Source organism: Mirounga angustirostris, unplaced genomic scaffold (assembly GCF_029215605.1).
Source record: "Mirounga angustirostris isolate CCGP_5_RB_7025 unplaced genomic scaffold, mMirAng1.0.hap1 SCAF_7, whole genome shotgun sequence".
Lineage (NCBI taxonomy): Eukaryota > Metazoa > Chordata > Mammalia > Carnivora > Phocidae > Mirounga > Mirounga angustirostris.
The window spans coordinates 118,933,579-118,958,198 of NW_026991715.1; the positions used below are offsets into that span (position 1 = coordinate 118,933,579).

Below are 24,620 nucleotides of genomic sequence, written 5' to 3' on the forward strand. Positions count from 1 at the left end.
GTCTTGGCAAGAAATCAGGATTTCATCCTACACTCAATGGGCAAGAGGGATGGGATGACCAAATTTGCATTCAGGAATAAGCGTTCTCGTAGAGGGAGGCACCCATGCAAGCAGATAGGAGAGTCTTAAAATAACCCAGACAAGAAGTAATGAGGATTTAAACTCATCTTCAGCAAAAGATGAGAAAAGACACTGAAGGAAAGAAACAGTGGAATTTATAGTCCAGCTGTTTATGGAGAGTAAAAGAAAGGGAAGATTTACAAATGGCAGCATGCTTTGGGTTTGGATAACTGTAAATATGATGCTATTTCACATGATAGTGAATATAGATAAAACAGGTTTGCAAGGGTAGAAGTGGGAGGAAATGAGAGATGAGTTGGGTGTCGAGCTTGCTGGACTACGTATTTTAAGTATGCAGTGGTTATATTGGTCATATATCCAGTTTCTCACCAACATCTGCCACATTTGCAGTTATTTAATCCATGTGTTTATCCACTGTCTATTTGTTGAATTGATGAATGAGTGCCTGTGCATCAGGCAACTTATAAATGTCCAGGAGGATCAATAGTCTGTTTGCAGTACCAGAGACCTCCAATAATAAAATGAAGATTAAGATGACTCTGGTTCACAATAAATTGGGAGAATTAATTTCCCTTATGAAAGCTGCCACTAACATGAGAGCAGAAAAGATGGTGCACTGACCTCACAAACATGAGGAATTTTACAAAATTGTAAGACTGCATCTCTGTTCCTATTATAACCTATTATAATTACTTAATCTCCTTCCAATTTCATCTACTACTCCCCAGCTCTTCTGAACCAGATCCTAGAGAGAATTAAGCCCTATTGTCCTAAAGAATATGTTACAAATAATGAATTAACTTAGCACATGTGCATCTAGAATGGCACAGTTTGTGTACCATCCTCGTGAGAATTCATAAAATAATCACTGAAATGATTTTCTTTGTTGTATGTTTTAGGTGAGGAATCCTAGCTGAGAAAGTTCCCCTTCCTCCCCCTAATATTAGAACAACCTACTCCCCATAAAAAGTATTCTGAGCTAGTAATAGGAAAAGCAAAAGAAACTTGATGTTCCTCTCATTAGGGGTCCTATTCAGTTTTCTTATCTACCTCTCACAAGTTTCTGGCTTTTCCACATTTACAACTACCATTCTGTTTCTAGAACCATTGTGTATATTACAAGATGTTTCTGTTCTCAAAAAGGCCAAAACTATAGCTGAAACTTATAACATCTAGAATTTGTATATAACATTCTGAAGTTACATAAATTGTACCTAGGACAGAGGAAAAGAAGTCTCTATCCCGTTATGCTAATACCCTAATTGTCAATTAGGCTGTAAAAAAAACACTCTTAACAGAATGCCTCCAGCTGTCTCTGCTGAGGAAAAGATAATTCAGCCCAATGGTGGAAAGATACATGCCATCATTTAACATTTTTGTGGGAAAACAAAGGATGCTGAGAAGATGTATTGGACCCTAGGGAAACTTTTCAGCAGGATGAACTTTGGCAATGAGAACAAGGAGAATAAAGACAAATCTTTGACCCTAAAACTGATCACTCAGCACCATTTACCACATATATATTTTGAGATTTTAACATTAGACTAACTCAGTAGTCTGGAGCTTAGAGAAACATGAGCTCATAATAAAATTAACAATTATTAATATTTATTCATGCCATCTCCATGTATCATGATGGAAAGCCTTTTATTATAGCTGCATCCCTAAAGCCCAGTGGGCAAGCTGGTGCAGGTCTGTGTTGGATTTTTCACTGGTCTATGATGAAGTAAGTAATATAAGCACAGTAGAGTAGGTTATCCTTACATGTGAGTTTATTGAACTGTCCTGTCTTTATTCTATGTTTATTTTTTTATTTTGAAATTACTCTTGCTATTTCTATATTGAAATATTTTTTTCTTTTATGTACTGATGATGACGGATTTTTTTTTTTTTTTATCTTTTTAATGTCTTTTTACTTGTGTCCAGATCTGGGAAAAAAAATGTCCTGACCATACCTTGGTCCTAATTAAACAATTTTTTTAAATATGCTACTGGTTGATGTCTAAGTATATCATAACTACTCATTAATTTATTCATCCTTCAACAAATATTGAACAACTGCAAAGTGTCAGCTGCTATTGTAGGTAATGGCAATCCAGTAGTGAGGAAGAGAAATTATATCCTGCCCTCATGCAGTTTACAATTCCCATTCACAGACAATTAAAAAAGAAAAGAAATCAATAAATAAAATAATTTCAGATAGTTTAAAATGCATTGAAAACAATAGAACAGTTTCTGGATGAGGGTTTTCCATGTATAGTTTTTGCACGTTTTTCAACTGGGCTAAAATGGATTACCCCACACACACACACTTATCTACTCTACGGAGTTAGTCATGGCCATAACAGTAAGCATGTTGCTCATTATGCTCATTATGTAGCACTGCTATGTAATACGTATCAGGCATATTTCATTCTTTTTTCTCTACCAAAAAAAAAAAACTTTCTGCTTTTATATCAAAGAAAATATTATGAAACTTAACCATACGTCCCAACACAAAAGAAACCATCATATGTGGGTCATAAACACTTCCCTAATCATATTATATAGCTAGCCAAAGAGAAGAGCTTCTCTATATTATGTTTTTGCATATCTTCAAATGCTTTTTTGTCCACACTCACTATCAAAAAGCTCCAAATTAATCAAACTTTCTGTCATAAAAAATTTGCACATCAGTACTATTTATTAACACTAAATTTTTTTTTCATTTTTTTTTCCTGTATCTAAGTGCCATGGACTTTTTAGCAGACCTTTTTTATTCTATTTAATCAAACTAGTAAACGAACTTGAGTTACCTAACACCTGAATGGGAAAGAAAAATAGATGGAGCTTTCAAAAAGGGTTTCTAATGTGTTTAAATATTAGCTTTCTCTTATTTACAAAGTGATACAGTGTTTCAAGATTATCCCCCAAAACTGCATAATTAAAACAAATGTCCCAAAGAATTTAATTATAGATGCTTTGATGTCCAAAACATAATTTTAAGATTCTGTTGTCAAGATGATGCAAAAGTTGTACAAAGACACAAAGCAATAGCACATTTGCCACCTTGGACTTTTCTTTAAAGATTTATTTATGCATTTTAGAGAGAGAGAGTGCAAGCTCGAGTGGAGGAAGGGCAGAGGGAAAGAGACTTTCAAGAAGACTCCCCACTGAGTGCAGAGCCCAACTCCCCACTGAGCGCAGACTCCCAGGACCCCGAGATCATGACCTGAGCCAAAATCAAGAGCTGGATGCTTAACCAACTGAGCCACTTAGGTGCCCCAGCCACCTTGGATTTTTAGGGCAGGGTTTATGGAGATAATGAGCCCAACAGTATGTCCTCATCAGCATTGCTGTCAATCCATCAGTCCGGTGCTTTTAGGTGAAGGATTTGCTTCTAGCATCTAGAAAGTAGAGGCCAGAGATGCAGCAGAACATTTTGCAATGCCCAGGACAGCTCCCAACAGCAAAGAATTATGTAACCCTAAATGAAAATAGGGCTGCAGTTGAGAAACCCTGGTCTAGAGAGTCTTGTTCAATTTTATATATTGAAATACACATCCAATAATTAATACAAATCTGACAACAAGAATAATTATCGTTTTTGCATTTATTTTGTTTTCCTTCTGAGATCGTTTCAGCTCTTCCTTCATTCTCACTTGGTCTCTGAAGTTTCAGTTGTCATCCTTCCTTCTGTTTAGGGATTTCTGCTAATAATAATGATGGTGTAGAAAATAGCAATGGATGGGGCGCCTGGGTGGCTCAGTCGTTAAGCGTCTGCCTTTGGCTCAGGTGATGGTCCCAGGGTCCTGGGATTGAGCCCTGCATCAGGCTCCCTGCTCTGCGGGAAGCCTGCTTCTCCCTCTCCCACTCCCCCTGCTTGTGTTCCCTCTCTCGCTGTGTCTCTCTCTGTCAAATAAATAAAATCTTAAAAAAAAAAAAAAGAAAATAGTAATGGAGATATACCTCGATAAATCAATATTCTAGGACTAAGTTATTCTTGTTATATTTAACAGAATTTCATTTGTTTTCAATTGATATTCTCTTAAAATAGATTAATATCTTTCTTTGAAATACATGAGTATACTTTTCTTTTCCTGGCATAGTATTATAATGGATTACATATCTTTCATCTTTCAACACTTATTTGTACTTATTTTAAATGTTTTGTGGTTTGTTTGTTTTGGGAGAGGGGGCATGGGGTGCAGAGGGAAAGCGAGAAAGAGAATCTCAAGCAGGTTTGTCTGGGAAGGGGAGAGAGTTGTGACATGACCTGGAAATTGCAAAACAAAATTTGTTCCTGGTTAGAATTAACACTGACTGAATGTTTGATAATTATTAAGAAATTATTGTTAATTTTTAGGTATAATAATGATATTATACTGAGTATATTTTAGTAATGCATAGTGGAACTTCCCACTTGAATTAATATATTCGCAATTTACCTCAGAGTAATCAGGGAGAGGGGAAATATGTGAAGTATCAAGTGAAACATGTTTAGCTCTGAGTTAATAATTGCTTAAGCTGGGGGGTGAACATATAGGGATTTATTTTACTATTATTATTTATACTGTTCTACAATTCATTAGACTATGATGTTATACTATCCTACTTGTATTCTAACAGTATGCTAGGATACTATTCTGCCTTTTTTAAATATTCAAAATATTCCATGGTAAAATCTTAAGAAATAGGAAAGAAACTGAGCCCTTTCTATAACTTTTATCCTTTAAGATGTGTTTCTTCCATCCCTACCTTCTCCACAAGCCTGAGAAGAAAATACTGGTTAACTGAGTACCTGGTTAAGTGAAGTTTCTATTAGATATAGTTTGAAAAAGATGCAGTCTCATCTCAGTTAAGCTTATAAATGATGAGAAGATGTCTTTTCTCCAGCATGAGAGTCAGACCATCTCTGACAGGAGAGTTTCCCCAAGTCCATTTATCATACTGACCAAGTAGGTCAGGAAGGAATTTTTTTAATGTAGTTTAGATAAACTGTTGGGGCGTTTGACCTAATTCTTCAGCTCACTTTGCTTGAAATCACAAGCTAAAACATAGCTTATGCATCTTTAGTCCACTGATTGCTATTCTTTCCAGATTTTATTTGATTCAGTTATGGTAAAGGTCATCTATTTGGAAGGGAAAAAAAAGTCTATAAAACCTAGAAGTTGGCAGAGTTTTTCTGTAAAGGACCAAATAGTAAATATTTTAGGCTTTGTGGACCACGTGTGGTCTCTGTTGCATATTTATCTTTTATTTATTGTTTTACAAACTTTTAAAAACATGAAAACTATGCTTAATATAATACAAAAAGCAGCAAAAATGTGAAGGTTGGATTTAGCTATAAGAATCTTGATATATCCTCTTATTTTAAAACTAACTGTTCATCCAAATTTAATTTATTCTGAATAACATAAGCAAAAGCATCTGTGAAATATATTTTACTTATTATTATTCCTTTAATGCATATGCATTTCACTTCTATCACTTAATACATACTACTAACTAAACCAACTAATTATTGATGTGGATCATCTTTTATCATGAATACATACTTGAACTTAATACACAAACTTTTTAATTCAGAATTTAAGTGTCATTTTTATGATTGTAATTATTACCTTGAATTTGCTTATTTGTTGTCCTATAGAGTGATGCTTCTTGGAGGGGAAAGATATCAACAGATATTTACCTGTGTTAGGATTAATTTGTGAATGTGGCTGTTTTCTGGGTGAGGGGAATGGTAGTAGGGTTGCTTTGTGTGCCTAATACATTTTTGTTGTTACCTTGCACAAAAAGAGATTTCCAGCTGACCTCTCTACTGATACCTTGGAGTACTCAGAAGTAGAAAATGGAAACTCTGTAGGTAGGATATTAGTTTTCTACTCACTTTAAGGCCTCTCTCTGACTACTCATGTACTGGGCTTGAAGAACTCACTGTAATCTCTCAAGAGTGGGTAAGAAAAGAAAAGGTAGAGGCTTTTAACAAAATGGCCTGGAATGAACATCTAGAAAGAGGTCACAGATGGAGATGTGTATGAGTCCGGCACTTCCGGGTTGAGTGGCATTGAGTCAAGCTCAGGTTAGCTGAAGTGGTAGACCCTATTGTAAGGGAACACAGAAGAAAGGAAGCACAGCAAACCACCCCAGGAAAGTCAGAGGCTGACTTTGTGGCAAGAGAGAATGCCCCTCGGGAACCCATAGCAATTCCAGTACCCCAGGAGCCATTTTAGGGATACACCATTCCCAAAACTTATGCAGTCTCTGACTTTCCTAGCTGTTCATTCCTCACTTTCAGGCTCCCCATGAGAGGGTATAATTAGGCCTGTCAGTCACAATCCAACATAAAGCATCCCCATCAGGAAGAGTTCTCCAGCCAGGCCATCCTGTGGGCTGCTGGCCAGGTTTGGGATACCTGTCTTTGAGGTAGGCATCAATCATGGCTGTACTTGTTAATACATATATTCAGTTATATGATGAAAGCTTACCAACTTGAACACACACAAAAAAATACTGCTTCTAACCAATTTTATAAAAAGGAGCTATTGGCTTCATGTCAGAAAGTGTTTCATGAAATGAGATTTTTCTCTGGATGCCAAAGTTTTGCCTGATTTTTTTCCAAAACAACCTTTTATCTTATCTCACTCAAAGCAGAAACCCTATAGTGGTTTGCCTTTACCTCTAGGTTCAAAATTCACAGATGCCTCATCACTTTTCAAGTCCTTTTGAAGCTTCATTTGCAGTAATTCTTTAAAGAGGTCACTTTTGTTCTAGATGCTACAGCTTTATTTTAAGCAAATCCCCATCATCTCATACCCAAATTAATAATTGTGAAACTTCTTTACAAATCTTTTTTACCTGCTAGGAGGCCCCCTCTCCATTCATTTTTATAAGCCAACTGTAGATTAATATTCCTGTATCAAGAAACAAAAGATTTGAGAGAGAACAAGTTTACCTTTTAGAGAAACAGAGGCTGAGTGTTTTTCCCATGTGTGGCAAGATATTGAGACAGAACTCCCCAGCACTATTCCATTTATTCTTTCCTAAAACAATACTTTATACACAAATTCCTTCCTTCAGAAATCTTGCAATAATATTGTCAATCAAGACCAAACTTCTTATCTGTGGAGGACTATTCTCTCTGCCTACTGAAACTCCTATGATCCTGAGACGGCTGTTCTTAGAGTTCCATGGAAACCCTCTACCCAAACTCTCCTCTGCAACTGTGCTCAGGACGCTATTCCATCCACCTTCTTTCCCATCCCATTTTTCTGTCTTCTGCATCCTCATGGCCTGGGCAATGCAATTCCTACACTGTTTTCAGAGCCTACCTAAGCCTTCTCTTGTCACCAAAAGTGTATAGAAATCGATTACGACAGATGATGTATTATCTGGATTTTTAGATTTCTATTAGGTTAAAGTCCCTAGCAGACACTTTAGCTTTGGAATTATTCTTAAGCTGGGTTTATATATTGTGTTTGGATTTCTAATTAACTATAAACTCTGAGGGGTTTTTTATTATTTCTTTTATATTCCCCATAGTTTCCTTCAAAGATCATTTGTTGACTTGAATTTATACCATCCCTTAATTTCCATTCCTTTTTGCCACCTTTTTCCAATTTTTTTTAAACAAGGAACCCTGTTTTAGATGTAAATCTGACAGCTACAAGACTTCTTTTCCCAAAAAAAAGCCCATCACTGACATCACCTAAAACCTTGCTAGAAATATGCATTGTCAGCACCCCCCTATTTACTAAATCCGAATCTGCTTTTTAGCAAGACATGCAGGGGATTCTTACGCATATTAAAGTGCGGGAAGCACTGCACTAAAGATTCCAGTATGAATCAGTTAACCATTCATTGTTACATTGAATAAACCAAGAAAGTGTGTATTTAAATCCCTATTTTATCATTCACACATGTATGTGTATACGTGAGTGAAAGAGACAAAGAAAGAGAGAGAACCAGGGGAAAATTTTGGAGACAAATAACTGTTTTGCTGTAGTAGACTTGCCTCATAAATATCTAGTGAATATATTTTCTGTTTAGACTATTATTTCTGCAGTACTTTTCTTTTTCTTTTTCATTTTGTGTAAGCATATTAAACCCCATAGGAAAACAGAGCTGTCAAGATATCACTTCAAAAAAAACACACTTGATGTAGCTAAGAGCCAAAGTCATTTGATGAATTTTTTAAAAGCTGGCTGCTTTTTAAAGGCATTTATAATTCAAGGTGTTTGATTAACTTTTAAAGAGTTGAGTGTTGGTAGATTTAAAATCAAAAGGAAAGATTTGGAGTAGTCCAGTGGATTTTTAAAGATGGATAGAAATCAGGAGAAGTATGGTCTTACCCTTCTTGGCTTTGATATTTTTTATGTGATTTTTGTTCCAATCACATAACAGATCCCCTTTAATCTTCTATATGTCACATGGACTCACATGGGGCTATCAGTGATTGTTCTTTATCTACCCAACAGATATCCTGAAAATTACTGAGATAGTCCATCAAGTATTTTAACTTGTGAAAGACAAGTAGTATAAATATATAGTAGATAACAGTTTATGAGTAGTATTGTGTAAAGCAGATTTTATGCAGACATTAGGCAGTTGAAGAGGTCACAGTAGAATTTATAAATATATCGATCATAAGGAAGGGGAAGCGGTGAGAGGTTTAGAAGTGGAAAGTATAAACCTCAATGGAAACATCTGTATATCCAACAGAATGAAACAATCATGTCACAAACATGTTTGTAACCAATAGGAACCAGATAAAAGGTAAGAGTAATGTAACTTCTGGTGGATAGGGTCCAAACTCCTCAAAAAGATATGGCTATTTAGAATGTTGTGCTCAAGTGTGAGCACTGTTTTTTTTGAAACGTATTTGCACACTGGTGTAAATCGTTTCTACTTTTCATTTATTCATTGATTCATTCATTCTTTATTTATCTTTTTTTTTTAAGATTTTATTTATTTATTTGACAGAGAGAGAGATAGTGAGAGCAGGAACACAAGCAGGGGGAGTGGGAGAGGGAGAAGCAGGCTTCCTGCCGAGCAAGGAGCCCGATGTGGGACTCGATCCCAGGACCCTGGGATCATGACCTGAGCCGAAGGCAGACGCTTAACGACTGAGCCACTCAGGCGCCCTCATTCTTTATTTCTCAAACCACAATGATATTATGTGAGTAAATCTATGGTAGGTTTTGTAAATGTGATGGTTGTACTTTTCATTAAAGACCTATTAGTTTAGAGAAATAATCACATAAACAAGTAAGTCTGAAAATGTGCCATAGGGTCTAAGATGCATGATTATCAAGCAGAGTGGAGACACAAAGATCATTAAGAAGGGTGTCCATGGGTGTGAACTCATCTCATTTGAGACAAGATTAAGGAATTGGGATGGTTAGTTGATGAACAGATTGTTTACAAGAGGGTGGAGGGTGTGGGAGATGATAATTATATTTCACAAATTTGAACAGTTACTTGATATATGAAACATTATTTTTTCCTTTGTTCCAGCAGGTAGAGTCAAAATAATACAGCGAGAAGAGAGGGAACATAAGGGGGAAAGGCAGGGACCCATGTTTCAGGAGTGCCCACTCTGTACTAGGCTTGTGCCAGGCATTTTGTAAGCACTATTTTAGTTAATCCTCGTAACAACTTTGCCCATGCTTAACCCGTCTGAAATGCCACTACTAGGCCAATATTCAGAGCCACAGGTGATCATCCTAATTGCTGTACGTTAAAAGAGATGAATTGACCAAACGTATGGGGGAGAGCTAAGATTTTTTTGGCAAAGCAATAACTTTAGATGATATAAATGACAATAGGATCGATGGTAGAAGGTGCTAATAATTGTACAAATGTGACTGTGTCTGTGAGAACTGAATCATCAGTTATATCCTTAGAAAATAAAGCAAAATTGGATATTCTAGTTATTAGACTATTGTAATATATATGCATAACTCTTCTTTTATAATATCTGAATTTTTTATGAATATGTTATAACCAATCTGTTTCAGAAGCTTATAAAAGATGTGAAATATTCCTTTTTTTTTAAGATTTTATTTATTTATTTGAGAGAGAGAGTACAAGCAGGAGGAACAGCAAAGGGAGAGGGAGAAGCAGGTTCCCTCCTTAGCAGAGAGCCCAGCCCAATTGGGGCTTGGGACCATGGACCCCGGGACCATGACCTGAGCTGAAGGCAGACACTTAACCAACTGAGCCACCTAGGTGCTCCGTGAAATATCTCAAAATATTTCAACTACTACAAATTTACATCTATTGAACGTTCTATTCTATTCCAAATTCCCTAGATTGCTATTCAAATTCATGTGACATCTCAAGTGCTTCTACCAGCCAAGCTTGATATGCAGATTGATTTAAGCCAGATGTTACCACCTCCTATGCTGTAAGAGGTGATATTTTACTAGTTCACTCGTATAAATATAGAAAGATTACAAATACAAATATAGAAAGAAAACAAGAAAAGTGTTATTTCCTCTTGCACATACTATGAGACACTGGATTAGGAGCCTAAGTAATTTACAGGAAATTAGTATTTTGATACAGAATAGAGAATTACTTTTATTTCATGATATTGAATACAAAAAAAAGGAAGCAGCTTCTTGCTTGGGTTACTATGAGCACCAAGTACAGATGTTCCTATAAATTCTAGAAACTCAAGTTAAACATATTACCTTACAAATTTCTGTCATAAATTCCTGGTAAGTTCCTGCGTTACTGCAATGTTAAACTCTGTTTTAGGGGTCACAGAAATATTTCTGAGTTGCAAAATTCTTGACGCCATTTATAAAATGACTTTATATAGGTGACAGTAATGTCAGATAGACTGAAGTGCTTATAATCAAGGTTAACTGATGTCAGCAAAAATAGCCTGGAGCTGTTGATATATCTCATACCCTAAGGTTTATTAAAAAAAAAAATATATATATATATATATATATATATATATATATATATATATATATAGTAGCAGTGAGTCAAATTTAATCTTCTGGGACATACTCCTCTTTATAATGTTGAAATTGAAAACAGTTTTCCAATGTGCCTTTGATAGGGTGCATTACTATCAGTTTTCCTCTTCAATAAGTGAAATAACTTACCCTGTAAAGAAAAACGGGAGAATCATACAAAATTAAAATTAATACGTCAAGTCCCCAAATACTTGTGCTCTGGATTATAATTTAGAAATTTGTGTCCAGATAAAGGGACTTATTTCCAAGTAAATTTGCACTAAAATTGTTAAAGCAGTGATTGCACCCCTGGGAAATTCCTAGTTTAGTTCTCAAAAAGTAAACAAGAAGAAAATAGATTGGAACAGTCAACATGGTCTAGAAAATATGCCATAATATTCTTTTAAAAAGCTTACATCTGTAAGATGCACTTAGTTTGTTCTTTGGGAGTTCAATTTTATTTCATTGTGTATTTTACTTTTTGTGTGAGGTCAATCTGAGCACCCAAAAGCAAGTTAACTTTCTACCTGGTGAGAAATGACATTGTCTACGTTGAAGAAAATATTACCAAACATTCTAGATACTTTCTTCATTATAGATATTGCACAAAACCCACAAAGATATGTTGTGTTGCTTAGACCAAGTACATAAATCATTTGGCGAGTTCTGTTACAAAAGGGAGATACCTCACAGGGGAACCAATATAACATTATCTAAAACTTAAAGAATAGAACTTAGTGCCTTGGGTTCATCCACTATCATTGATGTACTCATAAGCATTTTAAAATAATTTTCTCTGGGCTCAAAACTCAAGGTTGCAGTCACTGGGAGGGATACAATAATGTCATTGTATGATTGCTGTCTTTAAAATGTCTCAAACCAGTGAGGGAGGTAAAGTAATCTTTAGGAAACAATTAGAAAATCCAATACAAGAAAATAAAAGTAGTGAAAAACTAATATATACATAATTTCTTAGGAACCTAAAGGATAGTATGAGATACAGATGAATAAAATGGTTTTTCTTTCTCTGTTTTTTATCCAAACCCAAATACACACACACACACACACACACAGAGTAAATACACAAAAACTCTGTAACACCTGACACAGGACTCTCTTCCCTCAGTAAGCAGGTCTCCAAAATAACTTAATATTAATCAAAAATTAATTCATGGAGAAGCAACTGCTCCATTCACATACTGAATCTAGAAATTCAGTTCATGAAATCTAAGACACTTTTATGATCAGAAGATTTGCTTTTTTCATTGCTAAATGTGTGGCATTTGTTAATTTTGTTATTCATGGAAGAAACAAAGAGACTTTAAAAGAAGGGACTATTTAAAGTGATTTTCACACTGACCAGGGAGTCTACCTTCACTCCTCTCATGAATATACCTTCATTTGTTCTGTTTCTCACTACTAAATTATTGAGGAGGTGCCAAAAAATAATGGCTGAAGAATTTTGTGTTGCCTCCAGAACTGTGATAACATAAAATTTCAGTTGTTTAAGCCAAAAATTTGTTTTAAGTATGCTGGTGGTTACTGATGAAACTTGAAGGGAAAGTAGAGGGAACTTGGAATATATATATCAAGGACTGTGCCCAGGGAGGGAGCAGATCTCCTGGCAGAACCCAAGAATAGCTCCCAGCTGAGACCCTAGGACTACAAAGAGCCAAATGAAAAGTGAGGGAGAAAACAGGTGATGCATATCTATGCATACAAAGAGCCAAATGAAAAGTGAGGGAGAACCCAAGGCTGCATATGGTACAAAGGACTCTTTGTCCCTCACTCCACATTGCAGAGCAGCCTGTAACCAGGCATTTATTCTCCTGAGGTTCTTCTTTGAAAGCAGTTGAAGAAGGCAGAGAACGGCTAAGAGAGATTATTAGTGACCCTGGAGTAAAGCCTTCCCCATTCTGGCATTTAAGGAAGTAAGAGAACAAACTGCCTATCTCTTTGCTCTAAAGAGAAACTCCAAATCAACAAATTATTCCACATCACCAGATTTTTCATCCTTAAATGTGAAAGAATGTGAACGGATTACCTGAAGAAACCATTAAACATTCAAGGAAAACCTCTAGGCACAGAGGCAGAAATAGTGAAGAGAAAGAATTCAGAAAACAGAAGGGGACTAAGATATATATAAAATAGAAAAACAAAAGCCCTTTTTTCTCTTCACTTTCACAGTTTTATTGCAATATATTTTACATATATATATGTTTATATTGTAGTATATTTACCCATGTAAAGTGTACAATTCAATTTTTTAATTAAATTTACCAACTTATGAAACCATCACCATAAATCAGGTTTAGGACATTTTCATCACTCCAATAAGTCTTTGTACCCATTTATTGTGAATCTCTTTTCCTACCCGCTGTCCCGAGCAACCAATAATTTGTCTCTATAGATTTGCCTTCTCTGGATACTTCATATACATGGAATCATATAATCTGTAGACTCATGTCTTGCTTCTTTCATGTATGTTTGTGAAACACACTGAGGCCTGTCCCTGTTGTAGCATATATGCTTCATTCATATTCAGAACTCTTAACACCCATCAGGAGACAGTGGACATTACATCTATAATGAAAGAGAAGGATGTAATGAGAAAGAAATAAACATAGGAAAATGGAAAGCATTTGGAAATTAAAAATGTAAGTGCCAAAACAAAAATATATTAAAAAGAATGGAAGGTAAAGTTGGGGAAATCCCCTACTGTCGTAATCACTACTAACAGGTTTGCATTCCCTCATATCCTTTTTTTAATTTCCTATTCTGTGCACTTAGATATTAATTTTATAACTAAAGGTTTTTAATTAAAGGTTATGCACATCACAAAATAAAAATAATTTATGTAAAGAGAGGTTGAAAAAAGAAAAAAATGCACATCTGCATAAAGGAATATTTTTTCATCCAGAGCAAGGCATATTGGTAGATGTCATTAGCATTAGGATCATTTTTATCAGACTGTAATTACAATCTTGTATCTTTCTTTTCTCACTTAAGCTTTCATGACCATTCTACTGTTATCACACTGACTTTAAAAGCTTCACTTTTCATAATTGCCACATATTTCATCCAGTGGCCTTGTACTTGGTTGACTCTTGACGACATTCTCGCATTTGCAGATGTTTAAATAAATATGTATTACCGTGTAAACACTGTTCTAATTACAGACTATTCCTCAGGTTAGATTGTCCAGTGAAATTTCCGAGTTGAAGAGTATGGATACTTTTTAAGATCTTTGTTATATCTTACTGGTTATTTTCCATGAGGTTTATAACCTAACCATTCTACATGACAACTTGCACAGATTTGAAAGAAACACTTAGCAGTAATACATTTCCCATCAGCTTATTCACCATAATGTGCCAATTATAAATTTATAATATGGCATTAGTACTTTAGTGACCAACAGGAATTTAATTTGGGGATAGTGCTGAAAATACTTCCTTTTACCACATTGTTCAGATTAAAGTAGCCAGCAAATTCCATGGTGTGATAATATGCTTTATGTTTAAATATAATATAGATTCATCTTTCTACCTACACCAGTACGCACACACACATGCACATGCACACAAACGTGAACATTCCACAATATTACTTATTAAATTTACATGTTTACCAGCATGAACAACAACATAAGTGGTTGCTTCAGTGGCATTTCCTAAAATGCTATCTTCCCAGATTGGTTCAGATGTGCTTCTTAATACTTCCAGAATGCCCACAGTCTGTATTATTGTTCTTACCAGATTGCATTTAAATGAACTCTCAATTAAGATGAACTCTTTTTTTAAAAATCATCAGTATATAAGTAACACAAAAGTAGATACTCTGTTTGATTCATATTTCCAGCCCTAACATCAAATACATAATGCCTACCACGTAATTTATTCACCATGTTTATCAACATGAACTGAACTTACTTAAATAAGTTCAGGAGAGTGTGAATTTAGGCCCCTTTCAATAATTATTTTGCTTTTATTTCCTTATGTTAGGAAACTATGCATTACAGAAATATTTCTGCCATTTCTTTTTTCAAATTGGTTATCTTGAAACTAAATTTTTAAAATATTTTTAATTTTTTAAAAAAATCAAAATCTATAGAGTTGAATTAATAAATTTAGGGAAATGAAATAGAAAATTATCACTTATAGATTTATTTAAGTAGCAAATAAGGGAATCCAAATTTGCAAATGTTTATTTTGGAAATCTAATTCTCAAAAAACAATTTTTCTTAGAAATTACTGAAACAGAAAGCCTCTCTGTGCATTTGGAATGTAATTTTCTATACCAATCTCATTGGGAATATGCGAACTACATAAGGCATGCCTGAAATGCATTCCTCAGAACCTATGGTCCAGTTTTTCTTGATCATAGGACTTTCTAGGCCAGTGTTTGGGTTCACTTTGGTTTCTCTCTATATCATATGATCTGCTTTTTGCCTTCCAAACTTCATAAAAATCTTGTCTGATAACAGTTTCTTCCAGTATTCAACTCCACTGTGGATTTATGATTCCCTTTTCTACATTTTTATTGTTATTTCAGATGGATTGGAATGAGGGCTGAAGGATAGGTAACTCCGTGTCAGCTTTCCATTTGAACTAAAATCTTTAACTGTTTAACAATAAATATCATTTTAAGGTTGAGTATTGTTAATTGGATATTTTTGTCAGAAGGAATTTACTGATAAAATAGAAAATGCTGCCAAACATTGGTTGATCACACCATGAGACTTTTTTTTTAAATTGTGGGTCTTAGTGGTCTTTGAAAGTAAACTACCAAACAAATCTTCCCTTCTTGTATTTATAGAGATCTGCTTGCTGACCAAGGGCCGCCGCACTGCCAGTGTTCGAGCTGATACATATTGTCGTCTTTATTCACTTTCTGTGGACAATTTCAATGAGGTCCTGGAGGAATATCCAATGATGAGGCGAGCCTTCGAGACCGTTGCCATTGACCGACTAGATCGGATAGGTACTCTCTTCAGTTTTCTACCTTTTTTGTGTACAATTTAGTTATACTTTAGTGGACTGATATATGTTTGCAATCGTAAGTCCTAAATGCTATAGTAGGTTGCCTATTAATTAGCATAGAACTAGCAGTTAGCTCTAGCCCTATTTCTACTATCTTTCTCTTCTAAGTATTCTGGGTTTATTTAATCATCTCTATTTTTACTAGCTGCTCAGTCTGATTTCCCCAGTGATGCCAAAACAATTTGAATCTTCAGGTAAAAAACAATGATAAAAATTTTAGGTAGCACTAAAATAGAACTAAAAATATAATAGTATGAGTCTACATTACAAACCAAATAATTTTACTACAAGGTTTAAAAAAATTTTATGTATCAACTTTACATTTTTAGCTGTATATTGAGAACTGAAAACTTGTACATTTTATTTGTCTGAGTAGAAACTTCTGGAAACGTTTGTAATACAGACTCATGCAGGAAAAACCTTCCTAGAAGTGCCCGACATAGATGCTTTACTTTGTAAACATCAACTTATTTTACAGTCTTCTCTGCTCTCCAATAAGAATATATAAATTAGACCTTATTAGTTACACTAGTTTAAAGATCTGAAGAATTGCTATAGTAAAGTTAGAACAGATTGGCTTGCTATTCCCTTCCCAAGATATGCTGGAACATTCTGACGTCAGAAGGTGGTATGCATTCATTTTCTATACCTAAATCCTCTTTCCCCACCCTACCACGCTCTGCCCCCTTTCCTTGCTTAACTCTACTCCATTCATAACCTGGGTTTAGACATCCCTTCCCTGTAGAAATCTTCCGTGACCTCCTACTGGCTCCTAGGCTGAGTATCCTGGGTATGTTCTCCCATCCCCCTAGGAATTTCCTCCATCACAATACTGCTTTTATCATTGCAATTGCTCCAACGATGCTAAGATTTGTGAATGTAGAGATCATGTCTAATTCACTATTACATTCACAGTACCTAGTACACAATGAATATTCTTGAAGCGAGCTGGTAGGGAAGGATGAAGGAATCAATGATCTCAAAGGATATGGGGTTGGGATCACTTGGAAGTAAACAAGTGCTTCATTCTTATTAAAGGTAAGGATCACTGATTGATGTAGTCTTATGTCAGCTTTTCTTACGCACTCTGTGTCTTTCTTTCCTTTTACAGAGTGGGATGACAGGTACATTAGGCTCTGAAATTAGATTAGGAGAAGTAAAGGTAGTATTTGGACATTATCATTAGACATAAGACACATATTAGAAATTCACATTGACAATTTAGACATGTAATAGGACATAGTATTGAGAGAGACAGTGCCCATAAAAGTGGGTATTCCTGAAAGCATCTTTATTTAATTTGAAAATAATTTACCTCTCTGTGGTATGTGAGTGCTCATGGTAGAGCTAGAGACTAATTTCTGAGCACATGCGTTTTTTTCCTAAGCCAGCTAGACATTTTCAGAGAAAGCGTTAAAATCAGGGTATTTTAATAGAGAATTTCTGTTAATCTGATCAGCTTTACTCTCGTCTAACTTATTCCAATTAATTTTTATAAGAAAGTTTGCATGAAATGGTTTGCAATCAATAATGCAGGCAATAAAATTGCTAATAAGCACCAAGCATTTGCAGTTTTGATCCTTATAAAATTCTAACAGTACATTAAAAAGTATAATATTTCTCCACAAGTTCACAGATACTTACATTACAAACTGTTGACTATTCACATGATCACAAAGAAATATTATCCATTCTGTGGCTATTGCTTATACATGTAAGACCATATTTAGTTAAGGCAATATGCTAAATAAGCATTTATATTTATTACAGATATAGGAGCTTTTGTTCTTGAGAAAATTAGAACATTTCTATAAGGAGAGACAAGCATTTATTTCGGCAGTCATTTAAAATGATAGTTCTCCAGCATCCAAGTAAATTATAACAAATATTTCCATTAAAAAGTATCCCTTCTAACTCTAACTTCATTTAGCAATATGGCAAGCTGATTCACTTTTCAGTTACGATATTTATCTGGGGATTATTTTATCAATGATGTCACCAAAAGTCACTAATTTCCCCCTTTCATCGATCTAATTTTGATTCTATTGTCATCCTGCCAAAGAATGTCTACTTACTGCAAACCACTCAAAAGACAATGGCAGGAAGGAGAGGTAATGCTTACTGAGGTTCTAGAGGGAGCTGAGAACCTGCCATACACTGTGCCCCTTAATCCTCACAAAGACCTTTCAGAAAAGGAAAGATTATGAAATGGTTCTCCACCTGGCCATGCATAAAAATCCTCTGAGGAAATATGCTTTTAAAGTACTGAAATCTGGACCCCGTGTCTGGTTATTCTGGTTTAATTAATACGGTTCAGATGAAAATCAGTATTTTTCAAAGCTTCAGAGATGAGAAGACTATGAATGTATGGTGGAGGATCACTGGTATAGGGCACTGGTCAGAGGCAAAGGACTTGCCATAGGGCTCCTCAAATTTGCATGTGAGAATCTCCTGAGGATCTTAGTAAGATGCAGCATCTTGGTCAGCAAGTAGGAGGGGGATTAAGAGACTGCATTTCTAGAAGGCACTCACAGGATACAGATGCATGCCGCTGGTAAGAATCTGCAATCATATTTGCTGTTTTCCTTCCCCAGTCCTGTTTCTGATTAACCAGGCTCTCTTGGGCATTGTTCTAACCTTCCTCTGTCCCGTTCTCCTAGTGGGTGAAACAGGCTTATAAACACATCCACCTCCAAGGCTGGAGGATTAAATAAATTAAGTCTACCTAAAGCCTTTTGTAGAGTAGCTGTCACAGAGCAAGTGTTCTATTGTCCTTTCCTGGAAGAAAAAAAAAAAGTAGCTTTAAACTTAAATTTTCATTCCAGGCCCGTCCTGATCCAAATGCCCTTTCTTCTCCCACTCTTCAAAGTAGCCCTCAGGTCAGATACCTCCCTTTCTCCTGTAAGATGGCTTTTGCCACATTACGCTTTTCACCTTGGCTTGCACAGAAGGTAAGATTTCCCGGGGAGCTACAGGAAGCGTGAAGGGCAGGAGCCATCTTTCCGTTCGCGTCTAAAGGTGAGTACTTGGCTTTTAAGCGTCTTCTGTGAAACCTGGGCATACTTCTGTTGCCAGGAGCCCCTCTCCCCTGGGCTCGTCACCCGTCATCTGCAGGCTTTCTCAGTGGCTCCCTCTCTTTCGCTGACAGGAAAGAAAAATTCCATTCTTCTGCAGAAGTTCCAGAAGGATCTGAACACTGGCGTCTTCAACAATCAGGAGAACGAGATCCTGAAGCAGATCGTGAAGCACGACCGCGAGATGGTGCAGGCAATCGCCCCCATCAGTTATCCCCAAATGACAGCCCTGAATTCCACCTCCTCCGCCACGACGCCGACCTCCCGCCTGAGGACACAGTCTCCGCCCGTGTACACCGCCTCCAGTCTGTCCCACAGCAACCTGCATTCCCCCAGCCCCAGCACACAGACCCCCCAGCCGTCCGCCGTCCTGTCGCCCTGCTCCTACACCACTGCGGTCTGCAGCCCTCCCGTACAGAGCCCGCTGGCCACTCGAACTTTCCACTACGCCTCCCCCACCGCCTCCCAGCTGTCACTCACGCAGCAGCAGCTCCCGCAGCCCCCGCAGCCCCCGCAGCCGCCCCCGCAGCCACAGACGCCCGGCGGCCCCACGCCGAAAACCGACGTGCACAGGAGCACGCAGGCGCTCCACAACGCCAGCCTGACCCGAGAGGTCAGGCCCCTGTCGGCCTCGCAGCCCTCGCTGCCCCATGAGGTTTCCACTCTCCTTTCCAGACCTCATCCCACTGTGGGCGAGTCCCTGGCCTCCATCCCTCAGCCCGTGACCGCCGTTCACGGCCCGGGCCTTCAGGCAGGGGGCAGGGGCACCGTGCCCCAGCGAGTCACCCTGTTCCGACAGATGTCCTCGGGAGCCATTCCCCCTAACCGCGGAGCCCCTCCCGCACCCCCTCCGCCAGCAGCTGCTCTTCCGAGAGAGTCTTCCTCAGTCTTAACTACAGACCCAGAGGCAGAAAAGCCACGATTTGCTTCAAATTTATGATCCCTGCTGATTGTCGAAGCAGAAAGAGATACTCCAATAAACTGAGCATCTTCTCAGACCCTATTTTATTCTGTCTCCTGATAGATTCCTATAGCCTACTACGAAGAGATATTTTAGACAGCTCTGGCCTACATGCAAAATGTAAAATATATAAATATATATCTACTATTAAATATCTATCTAAATTCCCAAGAGAAGTTCAAAAGACCTGTTTAGCATTCAGTGTTACATGTCTTCCTTTCTTTAAATCATTAAAGGATTTAAAATGTTGTTGTAAGATCATTTATTTTTAACCTACTTTTACTGAATTCCTTTGATACATGTATTTCTCTACTTTAGGAAGAGTCCTTGGATTCAGTGGAAACAAAACTCTGATTTTTAAAAGGCAACTCAAGTGAGCTACTGAATAGCACCAACCAAAACTTCTTTCATTAGCTGTGTCTCTGCATCTAAATTGTTAATCATTAATTATGGAGAATTAAATAGCAAGTCCCATTTTATAGATCCAAATTGTATTTTGGTGCTTTCAATTTTGAATTAGGTTACAGAACACGCCGTATGCTTGGCCACGGTTGGAGACTCGCATTGCCACCCTTAGGAATATCTCTAACCTCAAACACGTTCATTGATCTTTCAGAAAGCTGAGGGGATATTTGTCTTCATGTGTTATCGGACTTTTACCAAGACTCAATCAATGTTAGTTGTAAATAACTTTTTCAACCCAAATAAAAATAGCTATTCTGTGCTGTATGAAGGTAAAAGTCATCACTTAAGAATTTAGTTTTATTGCTTCACTTCAAAACTTAGAGTTTGAAATTTTACAAAACCTAATTGTGACAGTTATTCAACTGTAATGCAATGGCTTGAAACCTACAATATTATTTTAACCTGCAATGTTTTACGCAAAACTGTATGCTCAATTCTACAAATTGCTTGTATGACACCAAAAAATCATTACTTTTCTTCCTTCTTGCCATAACCAAGCATCTGAAAATAGTCCCTGCATGCTTTTTGGGGAAAAAAAAATATATAGGTTCAGATCAGTCACTGTAGGGAGAGGCTTACAGTATTTCTCATTTCTAGAAAAATATAACCATTCATTAATTGCCTATCTTAAAATTCCTATAAGGCTGACTTGAATCTCTGACTTAAGTCTAGAAGTGAGGTTTTCACTTTCATTTAATATTATTACTATTATTACTATTATTTAAATAATGATTTGTAAACCACAGCTTGATTTGGAGTTGCCAGTGTGTTCTGTGTCTTTACTGTTGGTAGTTGGTAGTTTACCCTGGTGTTGATTTAAAATAACTAAATACACGATAGCATCATGTCTGTTTGGGAACACACATTTTGTTCTATGTATATTGTAATAAAATGGTTAGTAAATCTTAAGGCATGTGGTGACTAACATAGCCCTTAGATAGGAGGTTTGTTACTCGGAACGTGCTGGAAAATGTATGGACGTGATGACAGAAAGCAAGGGGCAAACTGAATGTGAGCATTGTTTGTTTGTCTGTTTCCTTCTCTCCATGATCTGTGAACATCTGCTGCTTCTCAGAGAAGTCCCTTAGTAATCATTTGTGCCTAATGCATCCCACAAATGTGGTGGATGACTGGAACACAATTGGAAGATTCCTAACAACCGACTTCTGTAAATAACCCAAGTTAAGAGAATGACCTGAAGTGGAGGTCTTTGGTATTTTTGACACTGGTGATACATTCAAGAAGAACTTAACAAAGGTCACACATTAAATGGGGCAGGGCCTCCAGACAGACTTGAGGACAGAAAACAAAACTAAAGCAAAACTCTAAAATGGATCCATGCTGCCTGTTATGCCTTTTACGGATATAATACCTATAATACCAAAATGAGTTGTTATGTTTCCTTTCTAACAGATCCCAGCTTGTGTGGAAGTAATCAACAATGCTACTCAATGTAATGCTGTCATTAACATGCTGGTGACATCTGATGGCATGTCAGGAATGGTGTAAGAAGGGGATTGTTCAGTCTACCTAGAACCTATGGGAAAGCTGCAAGACCATTTACATATCAGTACAAAACTCCTTTATTTTATTAAAATATTGAGAATTAACTTCAATTTACTAAGATCATGTATTGGTCCTTTAAATTATTAAAGGTTTACATTTGATAGTACTAATGGGTTTGGTAGTGAAATATTTTTATATATAAATTTTTGGTTTTTTATTTTGAGCACTATTGAGAAACATAAGCAAAATTGAATTGCATGGTCTTTCAGTGCAACCATAAAATTTTTATTCACTTTGTAACAGAATGGACAAAAAACTAAGGTTTATATATTAAACTAAAAATAAATGGTACAGGGTAAATTATATACATATATATGTATGAATATATATGCTTAGATTAAGAAAAAAAATTGACTCACATTCCTGTAATATAAAAGTCCATTGCTAGTTGAAAAGTGACCTCTTTTCTCTGTACATAGTTAAGCCCATGAGTATGGAGTTTTAATCTGTACAGAAAGAAATGTATTATTGAAAAGATTGGTCTTTCTGCTGCTGGGAAAATAGTAGAATAGCTGATTCTTACAACAACTGTTATGATCAGGGACGAATTAGAGTATTTCTTTTGTCTTTGCTCAAAGCCATACATATATAAATATATATAAAGATTATTAATAAATTCAACAGAAAATAAACTAACATCATGAATAGTTTATTTTATCAATATACTCTAATCAAATGTTTTGTTTTATTAATGAGTACAGATTTGCCTCTTTCTGCCTTTACATTGTAAGATCTCCAAGTAGGCTTATACTTGATAGTCATTATAAACTTAATTATAGATAAGCCCATGACTGTAGCGAGGAAGGTAAATAGAATGTGGGTTTTCCAGTTGTCCCTGTGTTTTACCTCTTCCATATAGTACTAGTTGAAGTCTACTTATTCTTTGCTCTGTACCTCCTTAACATGTGGTTGTTGCCCAATTCCAAAACACAGTCATTTCTGTGCTATTAGATTTAGAGATGGAAAAAAATCACCTTACAATTTATTATACAATCCTCTTTTATGACAGCCTTCGCCCTTGCAAAGGCTTTTGATAGTGATAGAACCTCCCTTTACAAGTGGATTTTGAATCAGACCTAAAAGCCTGACATAGCGTTTATTGCATTGAACGAAGGATTCTTGAAAACTGTAAGGATAAATGGCAGGAATGGCAATAGATTCTATTTATCAAATAAATAGCCTGTGTCCGGGTCTCAGGGACCACTCCATAAGTGAATGATTCCCTGACGGATGCCATCCCACTTTAAAATGGTGGTTATTTTGCAATTTATAAACTTAAGTGAGCATAACATCTGCAGGACATTACAAAGTACACAGTCAAGTTAGGCTAGTTCCTAAAGGACTTGGGTAATTTAAACAATATGATGTGTTTTAAACTTTAGATGTTATTATTTTAAATCCTGAATTATTTACACTTTAAAATAGAAGCGATCTCTATCATCTTTCAGGCCTATTTTTAAAAGTCCCCATGACTTCTTAAATTTAAGTGTTTATATTTGTTAATTATATAATTTTACTATGCTACTTTGCTCTTATGAATTTTACTTTCATAATTTATGACATTAGGCTGTGTGAACAAGATTTATCTCCTTGATGCCTCTATCCTTCTAGAATTTGTGCCATAAAACCCAAGTCTGATTATTTTATTCATCTACACTACACCTAGCAAAATTTTATGACATGTTCGGCCTATTTGAAAATTACTTATGCTCTGCAATACAAAAGAAATGTAGTCCTCTTAGAATAATTGGATGCTGAGCATCAATAGCTATTTTGAGTCCTGAAAGTAATGGTCAAATTTTTAAGCAAGTGTGACTGGCTGCATGCACTAAATTGTTAGCTCGGTTCTATAACTTTATTTAATATGTCCTCTTTCCAGGAAAATAAGATGGAATAAAGAAAATTTGCTGTTGTATTCAGGGTTAAGTATGCCTGCTACTGGCACTGGGAGGGACTTTCTTAAGCAATTTTGGTTCTGTCCTTTTTAAAAATGGCATCTATTTTTTTTATAAACTAGCCAACAATGAATTCAATCATGAAGAGAACTCTTGCTTTTAAAAGGGAGCAGAGAAAGTATAAATTACCTTACTTAAATTCATCAAGGATGCAGGAGCAAATCCAGCCAGAAGACCCATATTCTCCTCCTCCCATTTTGGAGTTTTTGGCCAAATGCCACATTCCTTCCTTCCCTGGGGGCAATTAACATTTCTGTTAATACTTGTCACTTTGTTCATCATCATTTTCTTTATAGCTTCAGGGCATGAAAAACATGAGCTTTTCTATATAGGAAGAATTTCATGGCATATTCACAAATCTATCACAAGACAAAGGTAATTCCATTATGTTATTCAGAAGAAAATATTTGCAGTTTTGTAATACCTGGCTGCTTTTCAATTTTGAATACTCTCCCAGTGAAATCATTGCTCCCTTTTCCCCAAATTCAAACATGTTCTCTCTGCCACTGAGCCATCAGATA

The 24,620-nt window shown here is 36.2% G+C and overlaps 1 protein-coding gene across 2 annotated transcripts in view; it reads left to right on the forward strand.

The window, feature by feature from the left end:
- HCN1 (hyperpolarization activated cyclic nucleotide gated potassium channel 1) overlaps positions 1-22,248 on the forward strand; it is a 402,641-nt gene extending 380,393 nt beyond the window's left edge. The window contains exons 7-9 of one of the 2 annotated variants that reach the window (XR_010413284.1): positions 15,855-16,019; positions 18,904-19,096; positions 19,227-19,356. Coding sequence is in view for 1 of the 2 variants with exons in the window: in XM_045903607.3 (XP_045759563.1) it covers positions 15,855-16,019; positions 19,227-20,092 (1,031 nt within the window). In the remaining variant the exon portion in view is untranslated. Of the gene's footprint in view, positions 1-15,854; positions 16,020-18,903; positions 19,097-19,226 lie in introns of both variants that reach the window. The other variant, XM_045903607.3, reaches the window with a different exon arrangement.
- The last annotated feature ends 2,372 nt before the right edge of the window (positions 22,249-24,620 follow it).